Below are 26610 nucleotides of genomic sequence, written 5' to 3' on the forward strand. Positions count from 1 at the left end.
GCTGTCTGGACTAAAGCTAATGGAGGTTCCCCTGGCTTGTATTTTCTAAGACCAATCTGGAGTTCCACAATTATGGTTTTACGAGATGGTATATTTTATATATTATGTGCCCATTTATAGAGGTGAATGGAGGGATTATACTACTTTACCAGCATCAAATCGGATTTGGCCCTCTGCATATAACTTTTATTTAAATACAGGGCTCCAGTGTCCTTGAAAATACTGCTTGGAAAGTCACTTGTTTGTTAAGCATAAGTAATAGAAAGTGTAGCCAGTAAAAACAAGTTTCAGGCACCAGATTTTTGTGTGTGTGTGTTTTTCAGGTACCAGATTTTTTTTTTGTGTGTGTGTGTGTGTGTGAGTTATGGGTTTTGTTCTGTTGCAAATGCTGCTTTTGCATTCCTTCCTGAAGTCTTTCTTGTTCCTTCCCTCTCTTCCCCCCCTTATGTAACTACTATTAACCTTACAAGTTGAGCAAGTCTTAGTATGTCCTTAATGCAGTCTTTTTTTCTTTATACCCACAAGCTGTAGAATACAGTTTGCATATGCAATTTGATTGATTGATTTCAGCAGCATTCACATTGAGAAACAACATCCTATAAACACTGCTTGCACATATGGTTCTGCAGGAATAATAATTTAAACTGAGAATAATAGTTACTCTTGTATATGTCCATTCTCTTTCCAGACTGGATAGAACTGGATTGGAAGTCATACACAATTCTATAGCAGACCAATAAAAATTTGCTTACCAATAAAGTCGAATGAGAAGAGAGTCGGCCAAATATTGACATGAACATGGTTTTCCTCATCATACCATGTCTGAGCATTAATGGACCCCAATGAGTTCACAGCTAAACATGCTGACCCACACAAAGCCAAATACTGCTCTTCAAATCATACTAGTGTGCTTTGTTGTGCTAATTCCTCCATCTGTGGGAAAACGTGCATTGTTCTTCCCCAGCCTTCTCATTTCTTGAATATTTATGGGAGATAAATTGCTGTAAACTCCACTGCAGAGGTGGCTGTACCAAGTCCCAGAAAAGGACTTTTCACTGGCTGGTATTAGTTGGCCCAATTTCCCTGCATTTACTTGGATCTATTGTTCTTTATGGCTAAAAGCAAAAAATATTCAAGACTATGACAACTCTTAAAAGCTCAGGTGGGAGGGGAAAAGTTCACATTTAAACAATGTTACTGAAAAAGGACTTTGAATGGTGCTGATTAAAAATAGTGACCAGTCTAGTGTCATCCTACAATTTCCAGTTGTAGCTGTCTGAAGGCAGGCCTCCATAAATTAATGAACTGACAATATTCACTAGTCTTACTCATTTTATCAGCCACATATAAAAACCACAATCTTAAATAATACAGATCAAAACCTTAAACTTATCAAAGCTAGTGGTTCAAAATTACCTAGAGGTTTATGACACATTTGATGAGCAGTTGGCAGGGCAACAAGGGAGGGGGGGAAAGAGAGAATACTTGAATAGTCTGCTACTGTGAATTATAATCAATTGAATTGCAACCCAGCATATTTCACGGCAATAAATTTAAATTAGCAAAGACAAACACTGGAACTTGAGTTTACCTGTTTGGGCATATTTTTCAGTTGTCGGATGCTATATAGGGGTGAATTTGTAAAGCTCTATAAACAGGACTCCTGGGTAGCAGAGTGATAGGTGAAGGCTTTCAGCCTGGGGGATCTTGTCAAACTAGAGGACCTGAAAGAGATTAACTTGGTTATTTCAGAAAGAGTAATGCGAACCACATAATCCTGTACTGCTTTCCAAGAGAGGAGACTAAAATCTGAACTCTAGTATGGATTTGCTGAAAAATGCAAAGTAATGCACATTGGAAAAAATAATCCCATCTACACATACAAAATGATTAGGACTACTTTAGCTATAACTACTGTACTCAAGAGAGAGATCTTGGATTCATTGTGGATAGTTCTCTGAAAACATCCATTCAATGTGCAGCGGCAGTCAAAAAAAGCAAATAGAATGTTAGGAATAATTAAAAAAGGGACAGAGAATGAGACAAATATCATCTTATTGCATCTATATAAAGCCATGGTACGCCCATATGTTGAATACTGTGTACAAACGTCGTCCCCTCATCTAAAAAAAGATGTACTGGCATTGGAAAAGGTTCAGAAAAGGGCAACAAAAATTATTAGAGGCTTGGAATGGGTCCCATATGAAGAGAGATTAAAGAGACTGTGACTTTTAAAACTTACAAAGAGGAGACTAAGGAAGATATGATAGAGGTAAATAAAATTATGACTGATGTGGAAAAAATGAATAAGGAAAAGTTATTTACTTATTCCCACAATATAAGAACTAGGAGTCACCAAATGAAATTAATAGGTAGCAGGTTTAACACAATAAAAGGAAGTTTTTCTTCATGCAGCACATAGTCAACCTGTGGAACTCCTTGCCAGAGGATGTTGAGAAAACCAGGATTTGAACAATGCTCAAAAAAGAACTTAATAAATTCATGGAGGATAGATCCATCTGTGGCTATTAGCCAGTTTGGGAAGGAATGGTGTCTGTTCACTCCCTCTGGGCATCTGGCATTGGCCACTGTTGGAAGACAGGATACTGGAGCTATGTCTACACTATGGGGGTTTTCTGACACGTGTGCTCTTCTGCTTTTTTTTGCGGAAGAAAGGCTCTTCCAAAATAGGAGGCTTTTCCGGAGCACAATTTGCGTATCTTTTTCCGACAGATCACTGTAGTGTAGACATAGCCTGGGCTAGATGGGCCTTTGGTCTGACCCAGTAAGACCATTTCTATGTTCTTATTTACATTTTCTTTTCTAGAGAAGCCAGCCCCACCAGAATAAGGAGTTAGTTAACAATGGAACTAGCTAGCGTACAGATGTTGTTACATTGGGGTAGGCAAAATACAGCCCTCAGGTCAGATTCGGCCCCAACAAACATTTTCCTTTTGTCTGCCATGAATCCTCTCGGCCACTAAAAGTGCTGCTGCAGACCCAGCCACACCACTCCTAGGAAGCAGTCAGCTGCTACTAGCAAGTGTGTCCCTGTGCATTGCCTCTCCTGCACATCCCCACAGCTCCCATTGGCTAGACACTGGGGATATAGAAGCAGCAAGGGGGGCTGGGGTGGGGAGTAGCTGTGAAAGTTAACCAATGAGCCTCCATTGCATGATCACATCCCAGAGCCTCAAAATGTATCTTGACACCTACCTCCCATTAATTTAAATAGGAGACAGGCACCTAAGAGCTGTTGAAGAGCTGTCCTAGGAATTCAGGGTCTAGGATTTCCATTCTACTCCCACTGAAAATAATAGGATCTCTGCTGTTTACTTGAATGCAAAGAGGTTCATGACCTAGCTGAATAAATGTATTTAAAGTGCATCCTCTCTAATTCTCTGTAGAAAAAAAATAAACAAAGCTTCTTTAGGAAAAAGCGTTGTATGAACAAAATCAGTCACTTAGTTTCTCTTGGGTTAAGAGGACTAAAGCATGTTGTGAATTCTTCTGAATGAAAATAAAATGTGTTGCTGTTCATTCCTGTTGTTACATTGGATAGGAAAAGTTAGTGGGCCTGATAGCATCGGTGATGTCAGAGCATTTCTGTACAAGGTGTGACTCTTGAAAGTTACATCCCACAGTAAAAACAAGACATACTTGCTCATTACTGGCTTTATTCGCCTTCTGCTGAAATCCAAGGGAGAGTTCCTATTTACTTCAACTGAAGTGAGGTTAAGCCCTGTTTTTGTTTTTTTGCTCTTATTCTAACAATGGAAAAGAGGATTGATTCTCTAGGCTTCAACTATTGTATCCTAGATGGGTGAATTGCCATAGTTTTAGCTTCATGTAAATGGCGTTTAATAGAAGGCTTGTTTAACACTACACTGATCCTTAATTTGAAAGTTCTAGAGAGCAACACGTTAGTAAAAATTACGCATGTAGCTGTCTTATCCCACTCTGCACTTCTCTATCTCCTTCCATTGTTAACATCTGTAAGTGCTTTACAAGACTACTGGGCGGTGCTAAACTGGTAAACTGGCAAGATTTAAAAACTTGCCAGCTGTCTACTCTGGCCGCTTGAATTTGCGCAAGAGCACTGACTTTGTAATGTACAAAATCAGTGCTTCTTGTGCAAATACTTTCACGCTCCCGCTCGGGAAAAAGCCCTCTTGCACAAGAATACTTGTGCAAGAGGACCAGTGTAGAACTGTTTTGTGCAAAACAGCCCCCATGGCTAAAATGGCGATCGGGGCTTTCTCGCGCAAAATTGCATCTAGACTAGCCACCGATGCTTTTGCGCAAAAGCACTTTTTGCGCAAAAGCATCCGTGCCAATCTAGACGCGCTTTTGTGGAAATACTTTTAACGGAAAACCTTTTTCATTAAAAGTATTTCCACAAAATCATGCCAGTTTAGACGCAGCCCTGATGTAAAACTTACAAGCTGTTGAAACAGGGAAGGAGAGAGCAGCTCCAGTTCACAGATATCAAACAAACTACCCAAGGTCACATAGCAAATAAGCGACGCAACCAAAAAACAGACTTCAGATCTTACTCCCAGTCCTGTATTTTAACTATTAGCGTATACATCCATGCAAGCAAAATACAAAAACAATAGCTTTTCCAGACTACACTGGAGAAGACATCTACTAGAGTAGCTAGTGATTTAAAAAAAAAAAGTGGAATGAGTTTGCATCCTCTTCTCCATTGTGTTCAAAGTTACCTGTTTTCTGCCTTCAGTTATCTCTGAGGTAGGTTTTATTTAAATAGTTTCCCCTGATTATGTTCATATTCTAACACACACAATTTAATCTTGATTGAAATGAATTCTTTGTTCTCGAGGAATCATAGAATAGCTTTTACTAGCATCTAGTATATCGTTCCTGTCTTAGGAAGCTATCTATTGACTTTGATTTTTATCTGCTTAGGTTTAAGTACCCATTCTCCAGATTCTTAATGATGCTCTGTCTCTCACCCCACCTCCCTTCCCCTCTCCTATTTTTATTTTGAGTTTTCATATCCCCAACTCATAACTCTGGTCATCTGAAGAAGTGGGCTGTGTCCACAAAAGTTCATGATACCATCTACAACTACATGTTTTGTTAGTCTATGAAGTGCTACCAGACCATTTGGTTTTTTTTCCTGTAACAGACTAACTTGGCTACCCCCTGAAGCTCTAGTTTAGTGTTGAAACAAAATACAGGACTATGTAGCACTTTAAAGACTAACAAGATGGTTTATTAAATGATGAGCTTTCGTGGGCCAGACCCACTTCCTCTGATCAAATAGTGGAAGAAAATAGTCACAATCATATATACCAAAGGATACAATTAAAAAAATGAACACATATGAAAAGGACAAATCACATTTCAGAACAGAAGGGGGATGGGGGGGGAGGAGGGGGGTGTAAATGTCTGTGAGCTAATGGTATTAGAGGTGATAATTGGGGAAGCTATCTTTGTAATGGATAAGATAGTTTAGTGTTAATCTTCCTATTTTCAAAGGGGCAAGTAAAATAAGCAGACACCCCCCTCTAATTCAGATTTGCAACCAAAAATTCAGATTTGCGACTTGTAAAGGAAACTCCAAGTTAAAGTTATAGTTCTGTAGTGCACAAAACTCAACTATTTACCACATTTCTGTAATCTGCAAAAGTAACCTGAATGCTTTATAATAAAACAGCCTTATTTTTAATGGAAAGCATTATTGGCGGTTTTAATTATGATGTTTAGGCTTTCAAGGGCACCCTAAAGACCTTCCGATCCGGAACGCTGTTTTTAAACGCAGTGAGGGAGGGGCTACTTCTGTGGATTGGGCTGAAACAGAAAATTTACACTCCACCCATGTAGAAAGGGCTATTTGCAGAAAAGTTGAACGTGTACAGTATTGAGGGCTTGCCCACCCATCCCCCGCACTTCATCAATCTCTTTCTAATCACAGGGGCTTCACCAATCTCTTTCTAATCACAGATGGGGGAGGGACTAAGGGAGACTTGCGCAGCTGGGGGCGATAATTTGACCCAGATACTCCCAACATTAGAGAGCAGAAAAGTAGCCGATGGGCAACACGGGGGAGCTGGGATAAATATCCCTAGTTCGAGACTCACCCGTTCCGTAGGGCAGACATGAGACTTTGCAGCAAGCCAGCGGGAAGGAGAAAGCGGCTGCCAAGGGAGAGCCTCTGACGTACCTGCCGGGCACTCCACCGCAGGAGGAGCTGGAGAGCAGGGGCGGGAGCTGCAGTTTGAATCCGAAGAGCCCTGGCCGGGCGCCAGCCCGCCTGCAGACTCGGGAAAGGGCAGGAAAGCTTCAGCCTCGCCTGCCCAGCCCAGCGCTGCCGGATTCAGCAGCAGCTAGAACCACGTGGCGCAAAGAACGCATGTGTCTCTGGTTACAGCTGGCTATCCCGAGCGCTGGCTTCAAGGCTGGAGGAAGGGGTGGGGGTGGGAACGGGAACGTTGTTGGCATCTGTCTCTGGGTTAGGGGCTACCTGGCAAATCCAGGGGAGTCGTCCTGGGCTCTTTAAAAGCAGCCCCTAATCCTGAGACGCTAGCAACGTTTTCTCCCACTTTTCTCCTCCCACACTTGTCCGGTGTGTGCCTGCATCACTCGTACACACGCTAAGCGAGGGCATCTGCACGCTTTGGTTACGACAGTGGCCTTTTCTGTTTCTGGGAGCACTTTGCTTTGCCTCAGTTTCTCCACCTGTAAAATGGCGACCCCTGGCTCAAAGAAGGCTCGTTCATGAGTCTTTGTTCGTTAGTCCGTGCAAAGTGCTGACCGCTCCCTGAAGTGTTAAGTAATTTATAACCTTTTCCCCATAGTCTCATTTTTCAAGAAATACCACATTCCCCACTTCTGTAAAGACTTAAAGCACATGCTTAACTTTAGGCATGTGATTTGTTCCATTTTCTTCCATGAGACTCCTCACGTGCATGAAGTTATATGTGGCTGTACATGATCAGCCAGGGCCCTAATTACTGACAGTAGATTATCATTCAGAACTAAAAAATACAAATGTTTTAAGTGCTTATCTTTTAACTCTCACAACTTCAAGGTTATTGCAATAATGGTATATCAATGTACCAAAGCAGTAACTGTCAAATGCCAGTCAGATGTGGACTGCAATTCCCATTGGGGTTAAAGAAAGCTGACATCAATGGAAACTGAAGGTGTCTGGGGGTAACGTGGACCCTAAAAAGCAAGTGACTTGCATTTCTTTGTTTTTATAAGTCTGATATATATGGGGATTTAGGCAACTCTCGTATTCTTTATCATCCCTACCAACATTTAGAAAGTATAAAAGGGACACTAAAGAAATATAGGAATGGGTCTTTTAATAGTAAGACTTTGCCTACTGAATATCTCGCCTCCAGGATTTTAAGATCTTTAAATAAGACTTTTAAATGTGAAATGGTAAGTCTTTGGATAAAGAACAAAGAATTCACATGATGATATAAATCAATATTCCCTAGATTGGACTGGAAGGGTGGAAATGTAAATATTTGGGTTCCATCTACAGTAGAGATTCCACGTGTGCCCACTAGCACTCGCTAATCAAAACCTCTTTCTATAGTGGCAAAGAAGTAGGTATTCTTTATCTGAGTGTAAAGGAAAGGTGTGGCTCTTCCCCGCATTTTTCCTGGTGGTAGTTTTATATTAAGTAAAGAAGAGTGGATTGTTATTACGTTAGCCTGCTGAGTGTGTTGAATCGGGCAACGAAGTAAAGCAAACTGGTTCTCTCAATGGTGAAAATGTTTGGAGGAAACAAAATCCTCATTTACCTCTGAGTTTGGGTTTTGACAGGCTACCACCGGAAGTGAAAGCAGCAGAGAGAAAAGTGCACCTAATGGTAGGCTGCAGAGACAGAGGAAGAACTTCGTTTAACCAGCAAATTCCCTTTTGCTAGAGAACACTCATGGTGAGAACCTCCTGCATAATGAATGTCAAAGGCGCAGATGTTATGGAAATTATTAAAATAAAGCCTTGTTTTTCATCTGCTGGCTCACTCAGATAATTTCTCGGTGTCGATCATTTGTTGTGGGTTTTGGCAAAAGTGTAAAGAAAATGAAACTACTAGGTGGAACCATTGCTTAAAAATGGGCTGGAAGAGCATTATATGTAATTGACTTCATGTTATATAATGCAATATTTTGGATGCTTTATTATTTATACAGTGCTATTTATTTCTTTACAAAGAGATAAGAAAGCAGTTTGCTAGCCCTAATACTTTAAAATCTAAATAGAGAAAAAAGACAAACGAAGAAGGCAAGGAATCGAATATGAAAATCAAAGAGATTGATAAATTGATTGTAGTTGTCTCTCGGTATGCTCTATATTGCAATGTTCTCTGTCATGAATTCTGGAAGTTTAAATGAAAGAAATATGAGGTCAAGTAAGCCTCCAGTCCTGCAATTAGAGGCAAAGTGGGTGAGGTAATATATTTTATTGCAGTGGTTCTCAACCCCTAGAGATACACAGAAGTCTCCTGAGCGATGCAGCATAGATAAGAGCAGTATTTAATTTTCCAGTGCCTCTTCCAGTATGACCTAGGTCCTTCTGAATGCTGATTCACACAAGACTATATAGAACAGCTTGCAGAACTTCAGTTAGTTTTTATTATATTTGGTTTCTTCATTGAGAATGGAAACAAAGGTGCCCTTTGGGGTGGTGTTTCTGATGTGGACACTGGGGCACAATCTTCCAAATTGCTGTGTGTTAGCAGATCAGTGTATCTGTGTGGAGTTACTTGCAACATTGGAGTCTTCTCCATGAAAGCCACTAGTTTAATCCACATGTGCAACCAAACAGCTGTCCAAAAGTTAGTAACAAACTTCTTTTATTGCAGCATATTTAATACCACTAAATGTATTCTCTAAATTACAATAAATGCTGTGAGACTAATTTTAACATTTTAAGCTTTCAGAAAAAAATCCTTTGATGTAACAAAAGTGCCTGCAGGATATATGCCCAAGGTTTAACATTACAAATTTTGCTTTGTTATAGTGAGACATTTAAAATCTGTGTTTTTAAAAACAATTACACATGTGCTTAATTTTATTACTGTGTATAGTCCCAAATTAAGTGCATATATAAATGTTTTCAGAACTGGGATTTGGGCAGAGCACTTTATTTCCAATTTTATTAATAGATATTTGTAAATAGATATCTTAAAAATCACTACAAACCGGCAGGATGGCCAAAACAGTTCTTATGATGTTGCATTATTTATTGTATGTTTTGGGGGGCAAAAAGAATTCATTTATAACCAAGATGGTGCTAATGAATCATTATTTAATGTCTTATGTTGCCATACATAAAAGGAAGCAGAGCATAAATTAAACACAAACTTGAAAAACGTTCTTGCATTACAAAACTTTAATTCTAGTTTACGTTTTTATTTGCATAGGAAGAAGAATGTCACAAAAGCTGCTGAAAGAAGCCTTTATCAGTAACTTAAATGGAACAAGTGTGCTGGAAATTTCAATAGGTTTAACGCTAGCTCCACTATGTATAGCTTGCAGAGGTTTGCTATTAATTTTGTATTATCTGCACAATGGAACATCTTTACATTCAAGGAAATATCATCTATTACTAGACTTTACAGTGCTAGTAGCTCCTTTTGTGATCATTTGCACTGTTTTGTCCCCTGTCTTCCCTCTTTTGCCAATAACTGTGGGGGCCATCTGTGTGGGATTGTTCTATAAAATATACAACCAACGAAACTGTTGTATCAGGACTCCTCTTAAGCAAATCGTACATGATTTCTTGAAGACAAACTTAGAACCAAACTACATTCCATCAATAACTGTGTTTCGTGTTTATATCAACATATTAACTGCAATAAACATTCTAGCAGTGGATTTTCCACAGTACCCCAGACGGTATGCTAAAACTGAGAACTATGGAACTGGTGCTATGGATTTTGGAGTAGGAGCTTTTATTTTTGGTAATGCTCTCGTTTGTCCTGAAGTTAGACAAAAACCAAGTATGGTGCAATCCAAATTCTCCTGTTTGGCTAAACAGGTGTTATCTGTTTGGCCGTTAGTTCTTCTTGGCTTGGGACGACTGATCAGTGTTAAATCTGTGGAGTATCATGAACATTTTTCAGAGTACGGTGTGCACTGGAATTTTTTTTTCACTTTAGCAGTTGTGAGACTGACAGCATCACTAGTTTTAACTCTATTTCCAGCCAACAAATCATGGATTGTTGGTATGTTTCTTGCTGTATTTTATCAGCTTATTCTTGACACTACCCATCTAAAGATGTTTGTTTTATATGGGAGTGATGGCAAAGATACAAGAGTTGGATTTTTAAATGCTAACAGAGAAGGGGTGTTCTCTCTTCTTGGTTATCTGGCTATCTATATGGCTAGTGTGCAAGTGGGGTTATATTTATTAAAGAGAAGAACTTTAGTCAAGGATTGGATTGAAGTAATATGTTTCTTTCTGCTGACAACTTTTATACTCTTTCTATTTCTTTATATGTCTCAAGTTTATATAGACCCTGTGTCCCGCAGAATAGCTAATCTGTCCTTTTGCATCTGGACAGTTGCTCAGTGCCTGACATTTTTCATCTGGTTTTTAGTGACTGATCTTATTTTGGTGTTTACAAAACTTCTGGTAAATGGATCTAGAGTTCCTTGCTGTTGGAATTTTACACAACCACCTAATACAAATACAAAGCATGAGTTGGAGCCCACATCTATCAAAAGAAAGGGGCTAAGTATTTGCATAATTAATGCTATTGATAGAAATCAGTTAGTTTTTTTCTTGCTAGCAAATGTTATGACTGGCATAGTGAATATGACATTAGATACAATCCACAGCAATACCCCATTTACCTTATTTGTGCTACACTTGTATATGTTTACTAACTGTCTGTTTATGTATACATTGCATGCAAAAAATATAACATTAAAATGGTGGTGACTTGATTTCTAATACTTTGTATCTTAGGTGCTCAAGTAAAATGTATGTTTTGTTAAACATTGTTAGCCATGCTTAAATGATTGTTTTAATGGAAAATACAAATGTTGTCTTAGATTTCTTTTTGTGCAGACACATTATTGGTAGTATACTGCGTATTTATGATTTATATCTAGGCTTGACAGGATTCTTTTGTACAAATAAATAAATAAAAATTGACCGCTAATATATCAGTGTTTGTTTTTAAGCATTTTTCCAACGATTACCAATTTAAATCTTCAGTTGTGCAAAATTATTGGTTTTAAACACTTTTTGTATTTTTATCTATTTAAATGTTCACAGTTGTGGGAAATCATGGCGATTAGGCACTGGGGAAGATCAGACCATTTAATGATAGTAGACCTTGAGATTCAAGATGTTAAAGCTTTATAGCCATTAATGCACACATTGTAAACATAACATGGGAATATACTAGGCAAATTTCCTTAAATCAAAGTCTTTACGTTTTCAAATTCCATTTTTCTTACTATGCTTATCTGTAAATTTCTATTATTCCTGGAAATATTCGTTGATTTGTTTGGTGATAGTGAAATTGGCATTTACTGCCATCTATTTGAAAAAAAAATCCTAATACTTTCAAGCCTATATTTACCAAATCATATCCTCACCCAGCAGGTGGCGCGAGCTGGGCTGGAATGACCTGACACCACCACCCCCCCTTTAATCTGTTAACCACTTAAACAATGTTTAACCGGTAAACCAATTATATTGGATTTTATATCCCTAGAAAGAGGTAAGAAAATAGTCTAAATATAAACAGATATACAATTACCAGTTTAAAGCCTTGTCTGACATCTTATTTATACCAATTATTTTATACAGGTTGAACCTCCTTAATCAGGACTCTTTGGTCTGGAAACATCCCTGGTCTGGAAAAGGCACAGATGTTCAGAACCAGAGAGTCCCATGGAGGGCTGGGAAGCTGACAGTGAGGCCATGGCTGGAGGGACCGTTGGTGGGCAGCCCGGAAATGACCTTCCCTGAGCTGGCAAAGTCCCCTACCCGGGACCACTCAGGTCTCCAGGGTGCCAGACCAGAGAGGTCCAACCTGTATAAGGTAAATTATATTGAATAAATAAATATTTTAAAACTGGTTCCAATCCTACAAAGTTATATATGCTTATCTTTAGACATTTATAGATCCTTTGCCTTCAGTGTGAGTCATTGCATGCATAAACTTAAGCACATGCATAATTTTCTGCAGGACTGGGGCCTACATTTGCACTCTGATATAGCTGTAATATAAAAACCTGGATAAAACAAATGTAAAACAGATTTGTCCCTACAACAAATACTGATTAATAAAGCTTTTTACTGGAAATTGGTGTACAACAGTATATCACAAGCTACATGGCTGCCTTTTTTTTTTTAAGGGTGCGGTGAAACTTCCTTCATTAAACATGGTCTGACTGAGCCTTCCCATCAGTATTTTTATGGTACTCTGTCTTTCATCTTTATTTTAAAACTAAGGATGCTGAACCCTGTTCACTATTCCCTGAAGTCATTATTTTAAATCACAGCTTACTTAGAACTGTATTTTGCCAGCTGAAATCCTTTTACTTATGAACATTTTATGTTAATTTTCATTAGCATATAAACCAACTAAGGAAAGAGAATGCAGTGATTTAGGATTTTATCCTGGCATTTAGAAAACCAAGGTTCAATTTGCCACAATATTTCTGAGACCTTGGTCGAGTCACATGTATCTCATTTCCTTATCTGTAAACTGCAGATAGCAATACTTCTCTATCTCATAAATCCATTACAGACTGAGACACTCAGTAATACCTTAGAAATGCAATACAAATGGTAAAAACTTGTTTAACACATCTTTGTTCAGATTCTTATGAACTAAACAGTCCATCCATTTCATCCTTACTGCACTGACTCAATGAACTTACAGTGAAGAATATGGCCAATAATTGAAGTTTGCCTAAATTAACATAGCAAGTCTCAAAAAAGGTTAGAAATTGAGGTCCCATTCTATCAAATAGATGCATGTAGACAGATTTGCCTTGTGCTGTAGAGTTCTACTTCATACAGTGGGATTAAGGAGGGATGTGGGATTTTTCCTATGTAAATCCAACTGCAGACTCAAAGCCAAGGACTATATTGGTCACCTGGGATTTCTTTGTTCTTTTCAGTTGCTAATTATATACTGTAGGTGGAAGGGACTGCTTGTTCTGTTCATTCCCTCTGGGGTTCCTGGCATTAGCCACTGTTGCAGGACAGGATACTGGACTAGATGGACCTTTGGTCTGACCCAGTATGGCCGTTTTTATGTTCTGAATAAGAGCAGAACTTTCTTCACTATCTTTGGGATGCCTATATGCTATCAATGTAATCTTAATGTAATCTTTACCCATCATAATAGCTCATAGTACAATTTTCTGGTAACCTTAAGTACATATTTATTTTAAAGGATTTCAGTGTTAGTTTAGGTAACAACCAAACTAAGGCCTCCATCATAAACTCACAGTGACTCACATGTGGTGTTTGGGGCTTATGTTCCAGATCCCCCACTGAACTCTGCCTAGGTGCAGAAAAGGAACGTAAATGCACATGATAAAGATGAATTGTCTGTTAGTACAAGCAGAAAACTACATCTAGCATGCTGAGTAAGGTAATATTTAAATAGCATTTTGTTGAGCAAAGGTTTAGGCCTCAATCTACAGGTAGAGTGTAGGAGTATGTCTCCCCAGGAATAAAGGACCTACAGCATAGCCCCAAAGGGCTCTGTTCAGCTAATTCAGACTCTCCCGCTTTGTGGGGGGTCAAAGCTCAGGCTCCAGCCCAAGCTGGAACATCTACGCAACAATATTACAGTCCTGCAGCCTGAGTCAGATGACCTGGGACAACCATATGTTTTTAATTGCTGAGCAGATGTATCCTAGGAGCTCTGCTGTATCTATGTAGAGTTCCATTGACTGACCATTGGTTCAAGTCCAGGAACATGTTGTTGATTGCTGGACTAGAGGCTGGGTTTGTGTAATGAAAAAGACTTGCAACTGATCCCTGTAAACCAATAGGATTGTGGTATGCAAATAAACTATGAAATAGGGGATGCAGTTGGCTCTTTTATCTCTGATGTCACAGTCCCAACAATGAACTATTCATAGTACATGGAAGATGGCAGAACTCCACATGATGGGTCAGTCACCCATTTTTAAAGCTATATAAAGTAAGTCATTCAGCTCTGAATTAGTGAGAGTGCCAATTAATTCATGTTAGTTATTGTCAAAAACAAGCATAGCAATTTCTGGCCTGAGGCAATCAGCACAGTTTCTGGGACAGAATGTTTAGTCCATGAATAGTTACAGATAGCTAACCATGTTTTGGAGGGAGGGGGGGGGGCAAAATTTTTTTAAAAATTGCAAAGAGTTCTTTGATCAAAAAAGCTGTTCATGTTAACTCCTGCCTGATGATTTGAGGAGAGGAAAGAGAAGCTGGCAAAATGGGAATGAGACTGGGCAAAAAATGACCCATATCTTTCTAATGAGAAATGAGTTTTCTGTTTGTGGCACCAGTGTACAGCAGAATCCAACTACCCTGCTGGAGACTATAGGTCAGAATATATGGGGCCTCGATAATCATGGTAGGAGAATCTCAGACTGAATAAATTTTAGCCATGGTTTCTGAAGTGGTATTGAATAAGTTATCTCCTGCCTATACAACATGAAGTCAAACCATGTTCAGCACCAGTTCAGTGGCAACTATGGTAATCTGTTAGCAGCAACAGCTATTTTTCATGATGTACATAAGGCTAGAGAAGTTAACTAATTAGTCCCAAGTGACACTGCAAACAGACATCAGATGAGAATTAAACCGAGTTCTTATTTTAACTCCTATTCCACACTTCCATTTTCACCCCTACCTTCACCAGCAATCACATAAAATGCCGGGATTTTTAGCTCCCAACACTCTCTCTCTCTTTCTCCTTCTTTTGCCAACTTTCTGATTTCTGTTTCATCTTACCTTCTTTGTACACCCTAGGAGAGTCTCACCCAGTGCTTAATTTTAAATGGAAAAAGTACCATGGCTCAAGCAATTTTTTTTAAGTTTTCATAACTGATGCCACAAACAGAGTTTTAGAGCTATCTTCCTGGGGTGGAGCTCTTTACCTTGGCCTTGAGTGTCAGAAGGGTAGCCGTGTTAGTCGGTATCTGCAAAAACAATGAAGAGTCCTGGAGCATCGTACAGACTAACATTTATTTGGGCATAAACTTTCATGGGCAAAACCCCACTGTCACATGCATAGCCTTATGTCTTCTTTCAAGGATTGGGGGTCTGTGTGTTTATTTCTGAGAGGAAGCCCTTTCTTTCCCCCTTAGGTGAGCAAAGATTACATTACATTTCAGTTACATTAGCTCAAGAGTTGGTTTAATCTGACTGAAAAGCCCTGTTGTTATATGCCGGACTATCGGAAGGAGGGGCTATGAGGGGTCTGGGGTGGGGTAGGGGGTAGGTGGTATGGGGGCGGCGCTGCAGGACCAACCCTGCAGCACCCCAGCTGCTATGCCCTGGGCATCCCCAAGTCAGCCGCTGCTGAAACTAACCAGTGGCTGACTCAGGGAAGCCCAGGGCAGAGCAGCTGGTCAGTTTCAGACACTGGACAATTGGAGCTGCTCTGCCCCAAGCTTCCTCAAGTCAGCTGCAGGTCAGTTTCAGCAGCGGCTGACTTGGGGAAGCTCGGGGCAGCGCAGCTCCAGTTGTCCGGCTGCCTGGAGCACTTCTGGGTTCCAGGTGGTGCCGGACTATCAGGAGTGCCGGACCACTGGATGCCAGACAACTGGAGTTTTACTGTACCATAACCCTAAGCCCTATATAATGTGGTGAAACACATAAGCAGCCCTGTAGGTGGGTGGTGGTAAGCGCAGTACCTCTACAGCTAGGTCTTAGAGCAGTGTTTCTTAAACTTTTTAAGACCGAGGAACACCAAACAATAATGTTTTTTATGAGGAACCCCAAGGATTTTTTGTTGAGCAAAAAGAAAAGGTCGGGGAGGGGAAAAGGATTGGGGGGAAAGTTAGAGGGAAAAAAAGGGCCAGGAGAAAGTTGTTGACTCCCCCCCCCCCCCCCCAAAAAAAAAGTTGCCTGCCCCTTTAAGAGTGGTCATTTTGAATTCTGTTCTTCTCCCTGGCACACCTCCCACTGGAACACGGTTTAAGAAACATGGTCTTAGAGGCATGACCTTGTCAAATGCTAGAAAAATCTAATATAAACATGGCAAATGGTGTGCCCATCACACATGACAAACTGTTCAAGACAAAATTTAGGCTACAGCATAGCTTCAGACATCTTACCTTGTTTCCTCGCTGGTATTAAGAGTTTTTTCAACTACGTCAAACCAACCTGACTCCACTAACATGATGGAACACCTCCTCCTTTTGTCCCCAAGATACAACCTCAGACCTGATCTTTGTCTACTGAAAGTGTGGCCAAGGCAGGCGTGCTGGGGGAAGAGCTCTCCCAGTGGCTCTTATGTAAACCACTTCCATGAGGGGAGCCCCAGTTTGCACTGGTGCTTTCCAGCGCTGCAATTTGCTGTGCTCAGGGGTGTGTGTGTTTTTTCACACCCCTGACCCAGGAAGTTACAGGCTCTCAAGTGCCAGTGTAGACAGAGCCTAGGTCTACACAGAGAAGTTTTATGGACAGTTATGTTGGTTAAAGGTGTGGGGTTTTTGGAGGGACATAACTATACCAATAAATGCCCTAGTGTAGACACCCTTATACCTGCATAAGTGCTAGGGCCAGGGAAAAGGACCCATATGAGTGTGGCCAGGCTAGATCGTTTTTCTAGTGAACCACGGCCCACAGAGCCTCCAAGCCAGGGGGTGTCTGGGAGGGGCCCTGTGCCATGATGCCCCCCCAGAGCCCTAGACTCCCTAAAGCCCCTCTCCAGGGGTGTGTACCCCCAGCTGGGTGCCTCACGTCTGGGGGTGCCCCCAAAGGAGGGGGGCCTCCCCCACCCCCACCCCAGCGGGGCTCCTCCCGGGAGGGCGGTGCCCCCCTACCTGGCCAGAGGGGCGCGCGTCGCTTGGGGGGGGGGGGCAAAGCAGGGGCGGACGGATCCCACCTGGCGGTTCGGCAGGCGCTGCCCCCGCCCCCTTTCCGCTCGGGCCGGGGGGAGGGCTGGGGTGGGGGCCCGACTCCCGAGGGCGGACTATTTCCCGAGGCGGCGGAAGGAGCCGGGCGCTGGGCCCCGCGGGTATTTGTGACACCGCCGAGGCTCCCCATTCCCCTCGCGAGCGCCGAAGCCGGCTGGGGGGGGGGCGGCTCCGTGGCCCAGCAGGAGGCGGTGGCGGAAGGGCAAGGTGCGGCGGCGGCAGGGGGCGGGACTCGCCGCCCGCGGGAGGGGGAGGCGAGCGGGCCGCCACGGGGCAGGCGCTCCCCTCAGGCGGAGGCGGGCGCGGCCCAGGGCCGGGTGGGGAGCGGTTGGGCCGCGGTCTCTCGCGAGAGGTAGGCGGGGCCGGAGCCGGGCTGGTGGGGCCGCCGCCTGCGGGGAGGGGGAGGCGCCGAGGAGACGCTGTCGCGGGCTGCCCGCTGGCTTGTCACAGCGCCTGAGGCGGCGGACGCGCGGAGGAGCCGGTAAACCCCCCCCCCTCCGGGGGCGGCCTGAGCGGGCCGGTGGGAGGGGCTAGGCCTGGCGGGGGGGGGCGCGACCCGGTCTGAGCTGCCCCCAGGGCAGTGACTGCGCCGGGGGGGTTGGGCCTGAGAGGCCGCGGCAGCCTCCGCTTCCCGGCCTGCGGGGGCAGCGCGCTCCTGAGCCCGGGGCGGCGGCGCGGGCGGGGGCTCCGCTCCGTGCTCGGGGACCCCCCCCCCCCTTCCCGCTCCTTCCCGCAGAGGCGGGGCGGGGGCTGCGCTGCCTTGCGGGAGGGAGGGAGGAGGCGGCGCTGGGGCCCAAGAGCCTGGTGCGTGGAGGGGGACGGTCCAGGCTCGGGAGCGGGGCTTAGCGGAGAGGAGCCGCCTCCTTATATAACCGCTGTCCGGGGAAGCCGCCGAACCCCGTGCACGGAGGGGGAAGGGGTCCGCTGCACGGTGCGGAGAAGGGGCCGAGCCCCGCCAAGGCAGGGGCGGATCCTCCCCCCCCCCCCCCGACTGGAGGGCTGAGGGAGGCCCGTTGACAGCCTGGGCGGGTGGTTCTTCCCCCAGTCGTAGTGCGCCCCTAGGAAGAGGGAGTGAGGCCTAGGCAGAGCTCATGGGCAGACTTGCCAGGCTTTGCCACCGTGCCCCCCTGGATGGGGTTAAACCCCAAGAAACGGTCAAGATTTTACCCCGCCCTCCTCCTGCTCTCCCCTCCCCCTTTGCTGTGTCGCATTTCCCAGTCTTTACACCTGACGTCCCGTGTCTCACCCATCTGAGTTTCTTCCAGACTCCAGACAGAGTGACCCGTCTTGAGAAACGGGGTGTAGGCTGGGTTGGGCAGAGTGTGTCTTGGGTAGTGGTCCCTGGAAATCTGCGATTTTAAATGTGGCGTGTAGAATCAGGCGAGCTGATAAAGCAGACTCATTCCCCTGCTGGTGAAAGTGTTTTGTAGAACTAGAGCTCTTATTTACTTCTCTGGGGCTTGGCTGTTTGCAGGCTGACGCTGGGAGGAAGCAGCAGCAGCAGCAGCAGCAGAGATGGCGCGGCTGGTTGCAGTTTGCAGAGACGGGGAGGAGGAATTTCCCTTTGAAAAGAGGCAGATCCCCCTCTACATAGATGACACCCTTACAGTGAGTTTCTGCTGCACCAGTAACACCTAATCTCCATGTATCTAGCTGTGCACCTAGCAGTTACCACATAGACAGACAATATGTTGCAATTCCTAGGCGAGGCCTTTCTCTTTAGACATGCCTCTTAGACTCCTCCACTGAGCTCTCCCAATGCCATAATCTTTGGGATTTGATCACACTTTCAGTGACTTATGTTTAATATGTCAATATGGTTTTTTCCTCCAGACTGCTTTAGAAAAATATAAATGACAAAATCAGAAAATACTTGACTTGTTTGGGACACATGTATGTACTGTTTCCAAGAAGCAGTAGGCATGTATCTCAATCTAGCCTAAAGTGAGACAAAACAATCTTTTAATAATACAGGATTAATAAATTAGTGAATCATGAAATTAGGGTATCAAACAAAGCTGGCCAAATATGAGTCACGTTTTAAAATGATTGAGAAGATTATGTGGATTGTTGGTAAATTTAAATTTTAAACAAGATAGCTTAGAGATGTTGATGTTGTTTTGGTCCTGCATCAGAACATTATCCTTTGTACAGTTCTCCTTGCAATTGCTTGATGGACTGTCTCTCCCTGCATTATTCCAGTTCTTAAAATTTATAGTTTTGTGTGTGTGGGGTTTCTATCTGGTGAATGCAGTCAAACTAACTAAATGTAACTTTGGTGGGGGGCGGATCTGGTTTGGCATGCTCTCTCTGACTTTAATTTTGGGTGTTTCAATGGAAGGTGGAAGAAATCCCATAATAAAAAACCCTAGCACAGTGTGCCTATAGGAGCAATGTCTTCCTACCCTAGCTGGTTAGTATTTGCTTAGCTGTGAAGCATGATACTTTAATATAGATTGGATAAAAATAGGGATAATTTGGGGGGGGGGGAGTAAAATATTAACTTGCTGGCCTTGATATATCATCCACTTTCACCAGATATATGTTAATTGTGTAAAAAGTTCTCTATGTTAAATTCCTGATTTTTCTCTTATGGTGATTACCCTGGCTTTTATAATGAGATGATAAATAGGAGTGCTTGATGTGCTGCATTTTTGCTATTTGGTGTTTTGTATACTTCTACTTCAATTCTCCCCTCCTAACTAAATAGTTCAGTCTCTTCATATGGAAGGCACTTTCTGCTTCTTAGCATTTGTTACTTATCTGAGGCTACACTGGAAAGATTTGGCAACAAAAATGTGGACTTCCTAAGTTGCCAGAACTGAACCTGCTTTTCTACCATCCATGTGAACACTTCCTGGCCATATTGTTAGCACGCCCAAAGAGCAAAGCAATGTGGCGTCCCCTTCAGTTGCTAAGCGCGGTAGGAAGGAGCAACGTAACGCTATGCATTTTGGGAACGTGAAAGACATCCCATCAGCCACCTCTAGGCTTCTGGTTTACTTGTACGCTACTTGAATGGCAGTCCTTGCTGCAGACTCCAGCATCTGCTATGAGCAATCATGGATCCCTCAGTTCTCTCCCAGGAAGACTTCAGTAGAGAAGCTTGTTGCCATTGCTTTATGGAAGCTGGCAACTCCAGATCGCTACCGTTCAGTTTGGAGTGCGGAAGTCTATCGTTGGGGCAGCACTTATGCAAGTGTGCAGGGCAGTAAATCACGTTGGGTGTGTCTAGACTATATGGCTCCATCGACAGAGCCATGTAGTTTAGGGTTGTAGGCAAAGGGAAATGAAGCGGCAATTTAAATAATCGCTGCTTCATTTAAATTTAAATGGCTTCCGCACTGTGCTGATCAGCTGTTTGTCGTCACAGTGCTGTAGTCTGGATGCTCCGCGGTCGACATCAAAACCCTTTGTCAACCGCCCCGTTATTCCTCGTGGGATGAGGTTTACCGAGGCGATCAACAAAGGGCTTCGATGTTGACTGCAGCGCATCCGGACTACAACGCTGTGCCGACAAACAGCTGATCGGCACAGCACAGCAGCCATTTAAATTTAAATGAAGCAGCGATTATTTAAATCGCCGCTTCATTTCCCTATGCCCAGTGAACAAATCTACATGGCTCCGTCAACGGAGCCATATAATCTAAACGTGACCTTTTTGCTGCGTAGGATTGTAACTGGCAAATGTGGATGACATAATGCCTGGCTTTGCTGATATGGGCTTTCCAGAATGTGGCGGGGTCTTCAATAACACACACATTCTCATTGTAGCACCACTCCACCTTGCCTCCGAGTACATCACGTGGGTGGTGGTGGAACAATGCGATACAGTGCCTGGACGTACAGTTTAAAGAGCTGTCAGAAGATCCCATATTCATGCTGTCAGAAGATCCCATAGGATGGTTATTGGCAGGGCTTGACAAACCGTTGTTTCTGCTCGCCTGTGGCAAGTAGGTTTCAGCCGGTAGCTCCATGCGCCCCATTCACGGGCGCTGCATGCATGCGTGGTGCGGGGCTGGCGAGTAGCTCTCTCCGCAGTTTGTCGAGCCCTGGTTATTGGTATCCAGGAGGCTCTGAGGAACCACTTTGACAATTGAGGGGCACTAACATTTCTGTGTGTTGGGGTTGCTTCCTTGCCTTACATCCCTAGATGAGCAGTGGGATAAGTGACTACTCGAGTAGTTGACTACCCGATAAGCTTAAGCACTATTCGACTACTCGCTCCCTTCCCCCTTGCTTCCTCTCCTTTGCTGCGTCTGTATCGGAGGCAGTAGGGGAGGGAAGCAGGAGCTGGTGCTGAGGGGAGCTGGTTTAAAAGCCAGTTCCCCGAAGCACCATCTCTGCAATGCAGCAGAAGGGGCAGGAGAGGCAGAGCCACAGCGGTCCCGGAGCCATGAGCTGAGACTGCTTAGTCCTAACTCACTCCACTCCCAGGAGCTAATCCTGCTGTGGCTCTGCAGTTTAAATGTAGTAAGAGCTGGACTGCCTGCTCGCCTGGCTCCTACTACATTTAAACTGCAGAGCTGCAGTGGAGGTAGCAAGTTCACCCCCCTTATCAACTAAGTAAGTAGTGGATGGAAATTCCATTGACTACTCGATTAGGTAATTAACTGCTACTTAACATCTGTATGCAAATCCTGAGTGAGGCATTCCCATGAAACTCAAGGGATATTTCAGGCTTCCACAGGGGCTGAGTGAGTGGTGTGGGTCTTGTCACACAGTATATACTCATAGAAACCTGCATCACATATGTCTTTCAGTCACAAGGCTCGGTGGTAAGGATTAGTGGAAAACCTCACCATGGTGTTAATGTCCAGCTGTCAAAGACACAGCTGCTTTCAAGGGAGTGAAGTGTGCTTGGGAAGAAAACATTGCTTGATTGTGAAAATGAGTGTGTGGGTGTAGAAGGAGGGTTGCTGTGAATAGAGTTGTACATTTAAGTGAGGCCTTTGGTTGTGTGTGCTCAGCATCTTGATCAGACATTTCATCTCATTTTGATCTTCCATGAGCTTTAGGAAGTGCTCAGTGATTTGTGATCTTGCTTCTGACTCTGTAACTCTTCTTTGCTTCCTTTTCTCTGTTTGAAGCGTTGAATGACTCAACGCATCCTTGACCAGATCCTCCCCCATCTTCTGTGGTTTTTTCCTTAGTTGATGGAGTCTGTCTGCTGGTGAACTTGCCTGACTTCTTAAGGTCTGGTCTGGAAAAGTAACAGTAACAATAGAGTGACTGTACTATTCATGATAAAGATTGTAACTTTTCACTAGCATCCATATCTCTGAACAAAACTTGCCACTTCTTGTTACCCTAGAGGCAAACGCAGATCTCCTGATCATGGTGAGTTTTAAAGGTGGGGGTAAAGTAGGAGATTATTCTGGCTGACATATCCCTGCTGAAGGTTAATAGACAAACCCCAGGTTAGCTTCTGCATATGGGCAGAGAGTGCCCTGCTCCTTATGCAGCCAAACTCTGTGCGGCCTTGGTTCTGGCAGCACAGTATATATAAGGAATGGTTTGGGAGAGTGTTGTAACACGGCTATGGGGGAATGGCAGCTCTGCCATAGAATCTCTGAGAGGAAAACTAGGTACATCAGGCAGAGACGGAGGCAGGGCTTAGCTAGCTTATAGAAATGCAGCCTCTGTTTGTCCTGCACCCCAAACCCTTCCCCACTCCTTCACAAGTTGCTCTTCCAGACAGCTGTGGCCTGGCCCACCCAACCCCCATCCTGCTGCAATACACAGTGACTTACTGCCCTGCATAGCCACTGCCCCCACCGCTTCTCTCCCCTCAGCAAATGACCCTGCATCTCTTCCCTTGCTTTATGCTCCATGTCCAGTTGGTGGGTCCTCTCAAACATTGGGACTAGAGAACAATTCCTCATTGACCGGCTCACAGGTTGTCACCAGATTGAGTCCCACCTACTTGTCCCCTTCCGTCTCTTCATCAGTAACTTCCGTTTTAGGGTTAAATCCTATTTCTTAATCTGTGCTATAGGAAGTATCCAAATGCTTCTTGGATGTGGACGCACCCAGTTTTTTATACAAATGTCTTGTTGTGGGTGCAGCATCAGATTGTCTGTCTGCCACCACCTCCTTCTCTCTTGCTTGCCGGAGTTCCTTTATCTTGGCTCTTCATTTGTAGGGTGTCTAGCTCATACCTCTTCTCACACCGCACTTGAGAAATGTGACTGTATGTGTCCCATTTCCTACAAGTCACTTGCAGCTGTGATTGCACCAATTCTTCACCCTACACATTGATAAGATCCAAAAGCTCTTGAGATGCTCCATGCAGGAAAGTGTGTTGAGCAATAGCCATCCCTATTTCCCTGAGAAGTTTCCACGATGACCACTACACAATTAGCCAGACACAAGGAAATGGATTTTTAAAGTTCCTGAGATTTGCAGTAGGAATGTAAGGGAGTAATGTAAATATAGTAGGAGCTGGGCTGTTGCATGCGTCTGGCCCCTACTGCATTTAATCTGCAGAGCCACAATGGGGTCGTGAGCACCCCCTCCCTTATCAACTAATCAAGTAGTCAATGGAAATTCCATCAACTACTCGATTAGTTGATTAACTGCAATTTAATATCCCTAGTTTGCGGGTAGAAGGGCTGCATATATTTACCTGTTTACTTGGCTGAGAGCAGCAGAGTTCAAAGCGCTGGCCAGAATGGCTAAACATGTTGGAGGTCAATAAACTTGACAAAAAGCCTACTGTAGTACTTGTTGCAAAATTGTCAACAATAAAGGGATGGGGAGAAACAAAAGTCTTATGCGGAATGAAAGTTTTTTATCTCCAAAACTGGGCATTTGCTATGACACTTGTCATATTGCAGTGTGGATGCTCTCCGGGTTTGGTTGCCAAAAAGGGTTTTTTGGTGACAACTTGAAAGTGTAGGCAAGACTTTAGATGTCTTCTGTTTCTTGTGTGTGTCTCTTTTTAAAGTACAATGACCAGAGCAAGATACATACTTCCCAGGGAAGTCCTTATCTAAAATCCCTTATTTCAGTGGGCTGAAATATTTTTTGCTTTCTGTTAGTGGTGTTTATTGCCATCAGACTGTCATTGTGCTTTTAAACAAGAGGTAGGCTACCAAGATGCTCCAAGCAGGAGAGTGTTTGATTGAAAAGATTTTTTTTTTTTATATAGCAGTAAATTATTTTTTGAACCCTATGGCTGAAAGGTATTTGTGTAAGAGTAATGTTTCTCTGTAATGAAAATGATTACAGTGGGTCTAATTCTCTTTCTGTTATTGAGTTACCAAAAAAAAAAATCTACATATTCTGGAAGCTCTTCTTTAACAGTTATGGGAATAGCAGTTGGATGATCTCTGGGATGGGAGACAGTGGTGCACCCCTTAGGTCTCAGGCATCTATAATTAATTCTCAAATACGGAATAAAAAGAGTGCATGTTCCTCAGTTGTCTGGAAAGCTTAGTTGTAGTGTTTTAATGAAAAAAATCCATTTATATCAAATTAACAGCCTTTAAATAACCCATCTAAAATTTCTTAATGTAGGTGATAAAGAATATCTGCATCTTTTTAAGATATTATGCAGGCTTAAACTCTACCTGAAATTTAGAAACAAAGCAGTGAAGTGACAGAAGGGAAATATGTTTGAAGTAAAAATATTTGAAGTAAAATGTGGTGAAACTTACTGCATCATTTTGGAATGATGATAAAATGGCATAGAACCTGCATAGATGCTAGGGATGTAAAATCCCCTTGAATTGGTTGACTGGTTAAACATATTATTTAACTGATTAAAAGGGGTGCAGGTGGGGGGCCTGGAGCAGTCCCTGCAGGTGGGGGGCCTGGGCCCATGATGGATAGAGGCTGCTTGGGACGTCAGTGCAACCTCTGTTCGTGACTGGCCCTGTGGGTCTGGAGTTTCCCCCTGCCCACGGTGGGCAGGTAGCTGCTGCAGCTCCCACCAGGTGACCAGAACCAGTCAGCATCACCCATTAAGGATGATGCTTACCGGTTAACCTTTCACATTCCTAATAGATGCAGTATCATTTTGCCTCTTTAAAAGCTAGTGCGCTAACTTAAGTGACCAGTTCTCTCAGGTAGAAATTGCTGAAAAGTTTAAAATGTTTTACATTTTCAATTTATGAAAATAACTTACTCTATGATTTCTGGTAAAGGTTGATTTGATTTGGTATTGTGGGGCACCTGGTCTTCTATTTCATTACCTCAGGAATTGACTGTCACTGCTGTGGCTCCTGTCCATAGAATGTCATCCATAAGCTTCCTGAACAGATCTGATCTTTGAGAGATCAGTCAGCCGCCGCTGCTTTTGTCTATGAAGACAGGCCAATAAGTAATTTCTTTCTTCACTCATAGCAGCAGATCATGCTGGTACTCTGGTACATAGCATATTTCCAGTTGGAGTGAGATGTTAGCACAGACAAAGATTGTCAATTTCAGGCTGCTGGTGTGGATTGCTATGTGCATCAAGGTAGAATGTCATATGTGGTATTAATGTACAAAGGATATAGGATTTAAGGCAGGGCTACTCAACTTTGGAAGCCCCAGGGGCCACGATACAGCACATGCCGAGGGCCGCAACGTAAGTGTAATATATGTAAATAGCTTCTTTTACACTGACTGGCATGAATACAAAGATTAAGACAAGACTACACAGCACGCAGGCCCCATTTAAGTCAGTTCTGCTGATATTAATAAAACGCAATATTTACTCGATTTCCACCCATATGACAGCATTTTTAATGAGCAATTTAACTCATTTAAGGTTAGCAATTTAACTACTAAAACACACATCAACAGAAGACCATTATATTGATATATTGACTACTTTTTTGTTTTGTCTTCAGAATTTTAACAAAACAAACAAAAACTGCCAATACAATATTTACTGAAATATAAGTACAATCAATGTGAAGTTAAAGGCACTGAGAGGAGAAGTGGCATGACTAGAAAAGGAATCCTGCTTTCCAGAATCCCTTCCTTTCCCCTGCTTGCCCCACCAAACACCAACTCCCATAGTCCTCACAGAGCAGAGACTGGACCCCCAAATCTAACCAACAGACCCACCTACAAGAAAGGAAAGAAGCCAGAAGCTTTAACGCCCAGTTCCCAGCTCTAACCCAGTGCCTCTGCCCTCCCCCAGAACTGGGCACCCTCCAGCCCTTCCATTCCAATCCAATGCCCCTCACAGAGCCAGGTACCTCCCCAACCCCCGCTCCAACCCAATGCCCTTCCCCCTCCCCCAGAGTCAGAGCACCCCCAGCCTCCCTGCTCTAACTAAATGCCCTTTTCCTCTCACAGAGCCGGGGACATAAATTCTAGCAGGATGAAGGGTAACGTCCTGGGTCTCACCAGAACCATGCGCTTTTCCCTCTTGGTGCTGGGGCCTGTGTGTAGAGCATTCTTGAATGGTCCATTGAAAGCATGTGCCGCCACCCCCTCCCTGATCCCCCTTTGGAGGGCAAAAAATCCCAGACATTTTTTGCCTTCTAAAAACCTGGCTGGACGGTGATTTAACATG

The 26610-nt window shown here is 43.4% G+C and overlaps 3 protein-coding genes across 13 annotated transcripts in view; 2 read left to right on the forward strand and 1 right to left on the reverse strand.

Moving 5' to 3' along the window:
• MYO19 (myosin XIX) overlaps positions 1 to 17338 on the reverse strand; it is a 48815-nt gene extending 31477 nt beyond the window's left edge. Inside the window, exons 1-3 of one of the 5 annotated variants that reach the window (XM_075904745.1) lie at positions 16293 to 17014; positions 15111 to 15152; positions 1592 to 1724 (exon numbers count right to left, since the gene is read on the reverse strand). In XM_075904745.1, the coding sequence (XP_075760860.1) occupies positions 1592 to 1603 (12 nt within the window). In that variant the 5' untranslated portion in view covers positions 1604 to 1724; positions 15111 to 15152; positions 16293 to 17014. Of the gene's footprint in view, positions 1 to 1591; positions 1725 to 3216; positions 3347 to 6107; positions 7385 to 13476; positions 13497 to 15110; positions 15153 to 16292; positions 17015 to 17065 lie in introns of those variants that run through there. The other 4 variants (XM_075904748.1, XM_075904746.1, XM_075904744.1 and 1 more) reach the window with 4 other exon arrangements.
• On the forward strand, positions 7770 to 11159 carry PIGW (phosphatidylinositol glycan anchor biosynthesis class W). The gene is made up of 2 exons (XM_006138632.4): positions 7770 to 7921; positions 9410 to 11159. Exon 2 carries the CDS (start codon positions 9418 to 9420, stop codon positions 10930 to 10932), a length of 1515 nt encoding a protein of 504 aa, XP_006138694.2. The 5' UTR covers positions 7770 to 7921; positions 9410 to 9417; the 3' UTR covers positions 10933 to 11159.
• The window catches only part of GGNBP2 (gametogenetin binding protein 2), a 33151-nt gene continuing 23699 nt past the window's right edge, over positions 17159 to 26610 (forward strand). For 4 of the 7 annotated variants that reach the window (XM_075904749.1, XM_075904754.1, XM_075904755.1 and 1 more), the window contains exons 1-2: positions 17439 to 17577; positions 18571 to 18704. In XM_075904749.1, the coding sequence (XP_075760864.1) occupies positions 18612 to 18704 (93 nt within the window). In that variant the 5' untranslated portion in view covers positions 17439 to 17577; positions 18571 to 18611. The other 3 variants (XM_075904750.1, XM_075904752.1, XM_075904753.1) reach the window with 3 other exon arrangements.

Source organism: Pelodiscus sinensis, chromosome 21, assembly GCF_049634645.1.
Source record: "Pelodiscus sinensis isolate JC-2024 chromosome 21, ASM4963464v1, whole genome shotgun sequence".
Taxonomy (NCBI): Eukaryota; Metazoa; Chordata; order Testudines; family Trionychidae; genus Pelodiscus; species Pelodiscus sinensis.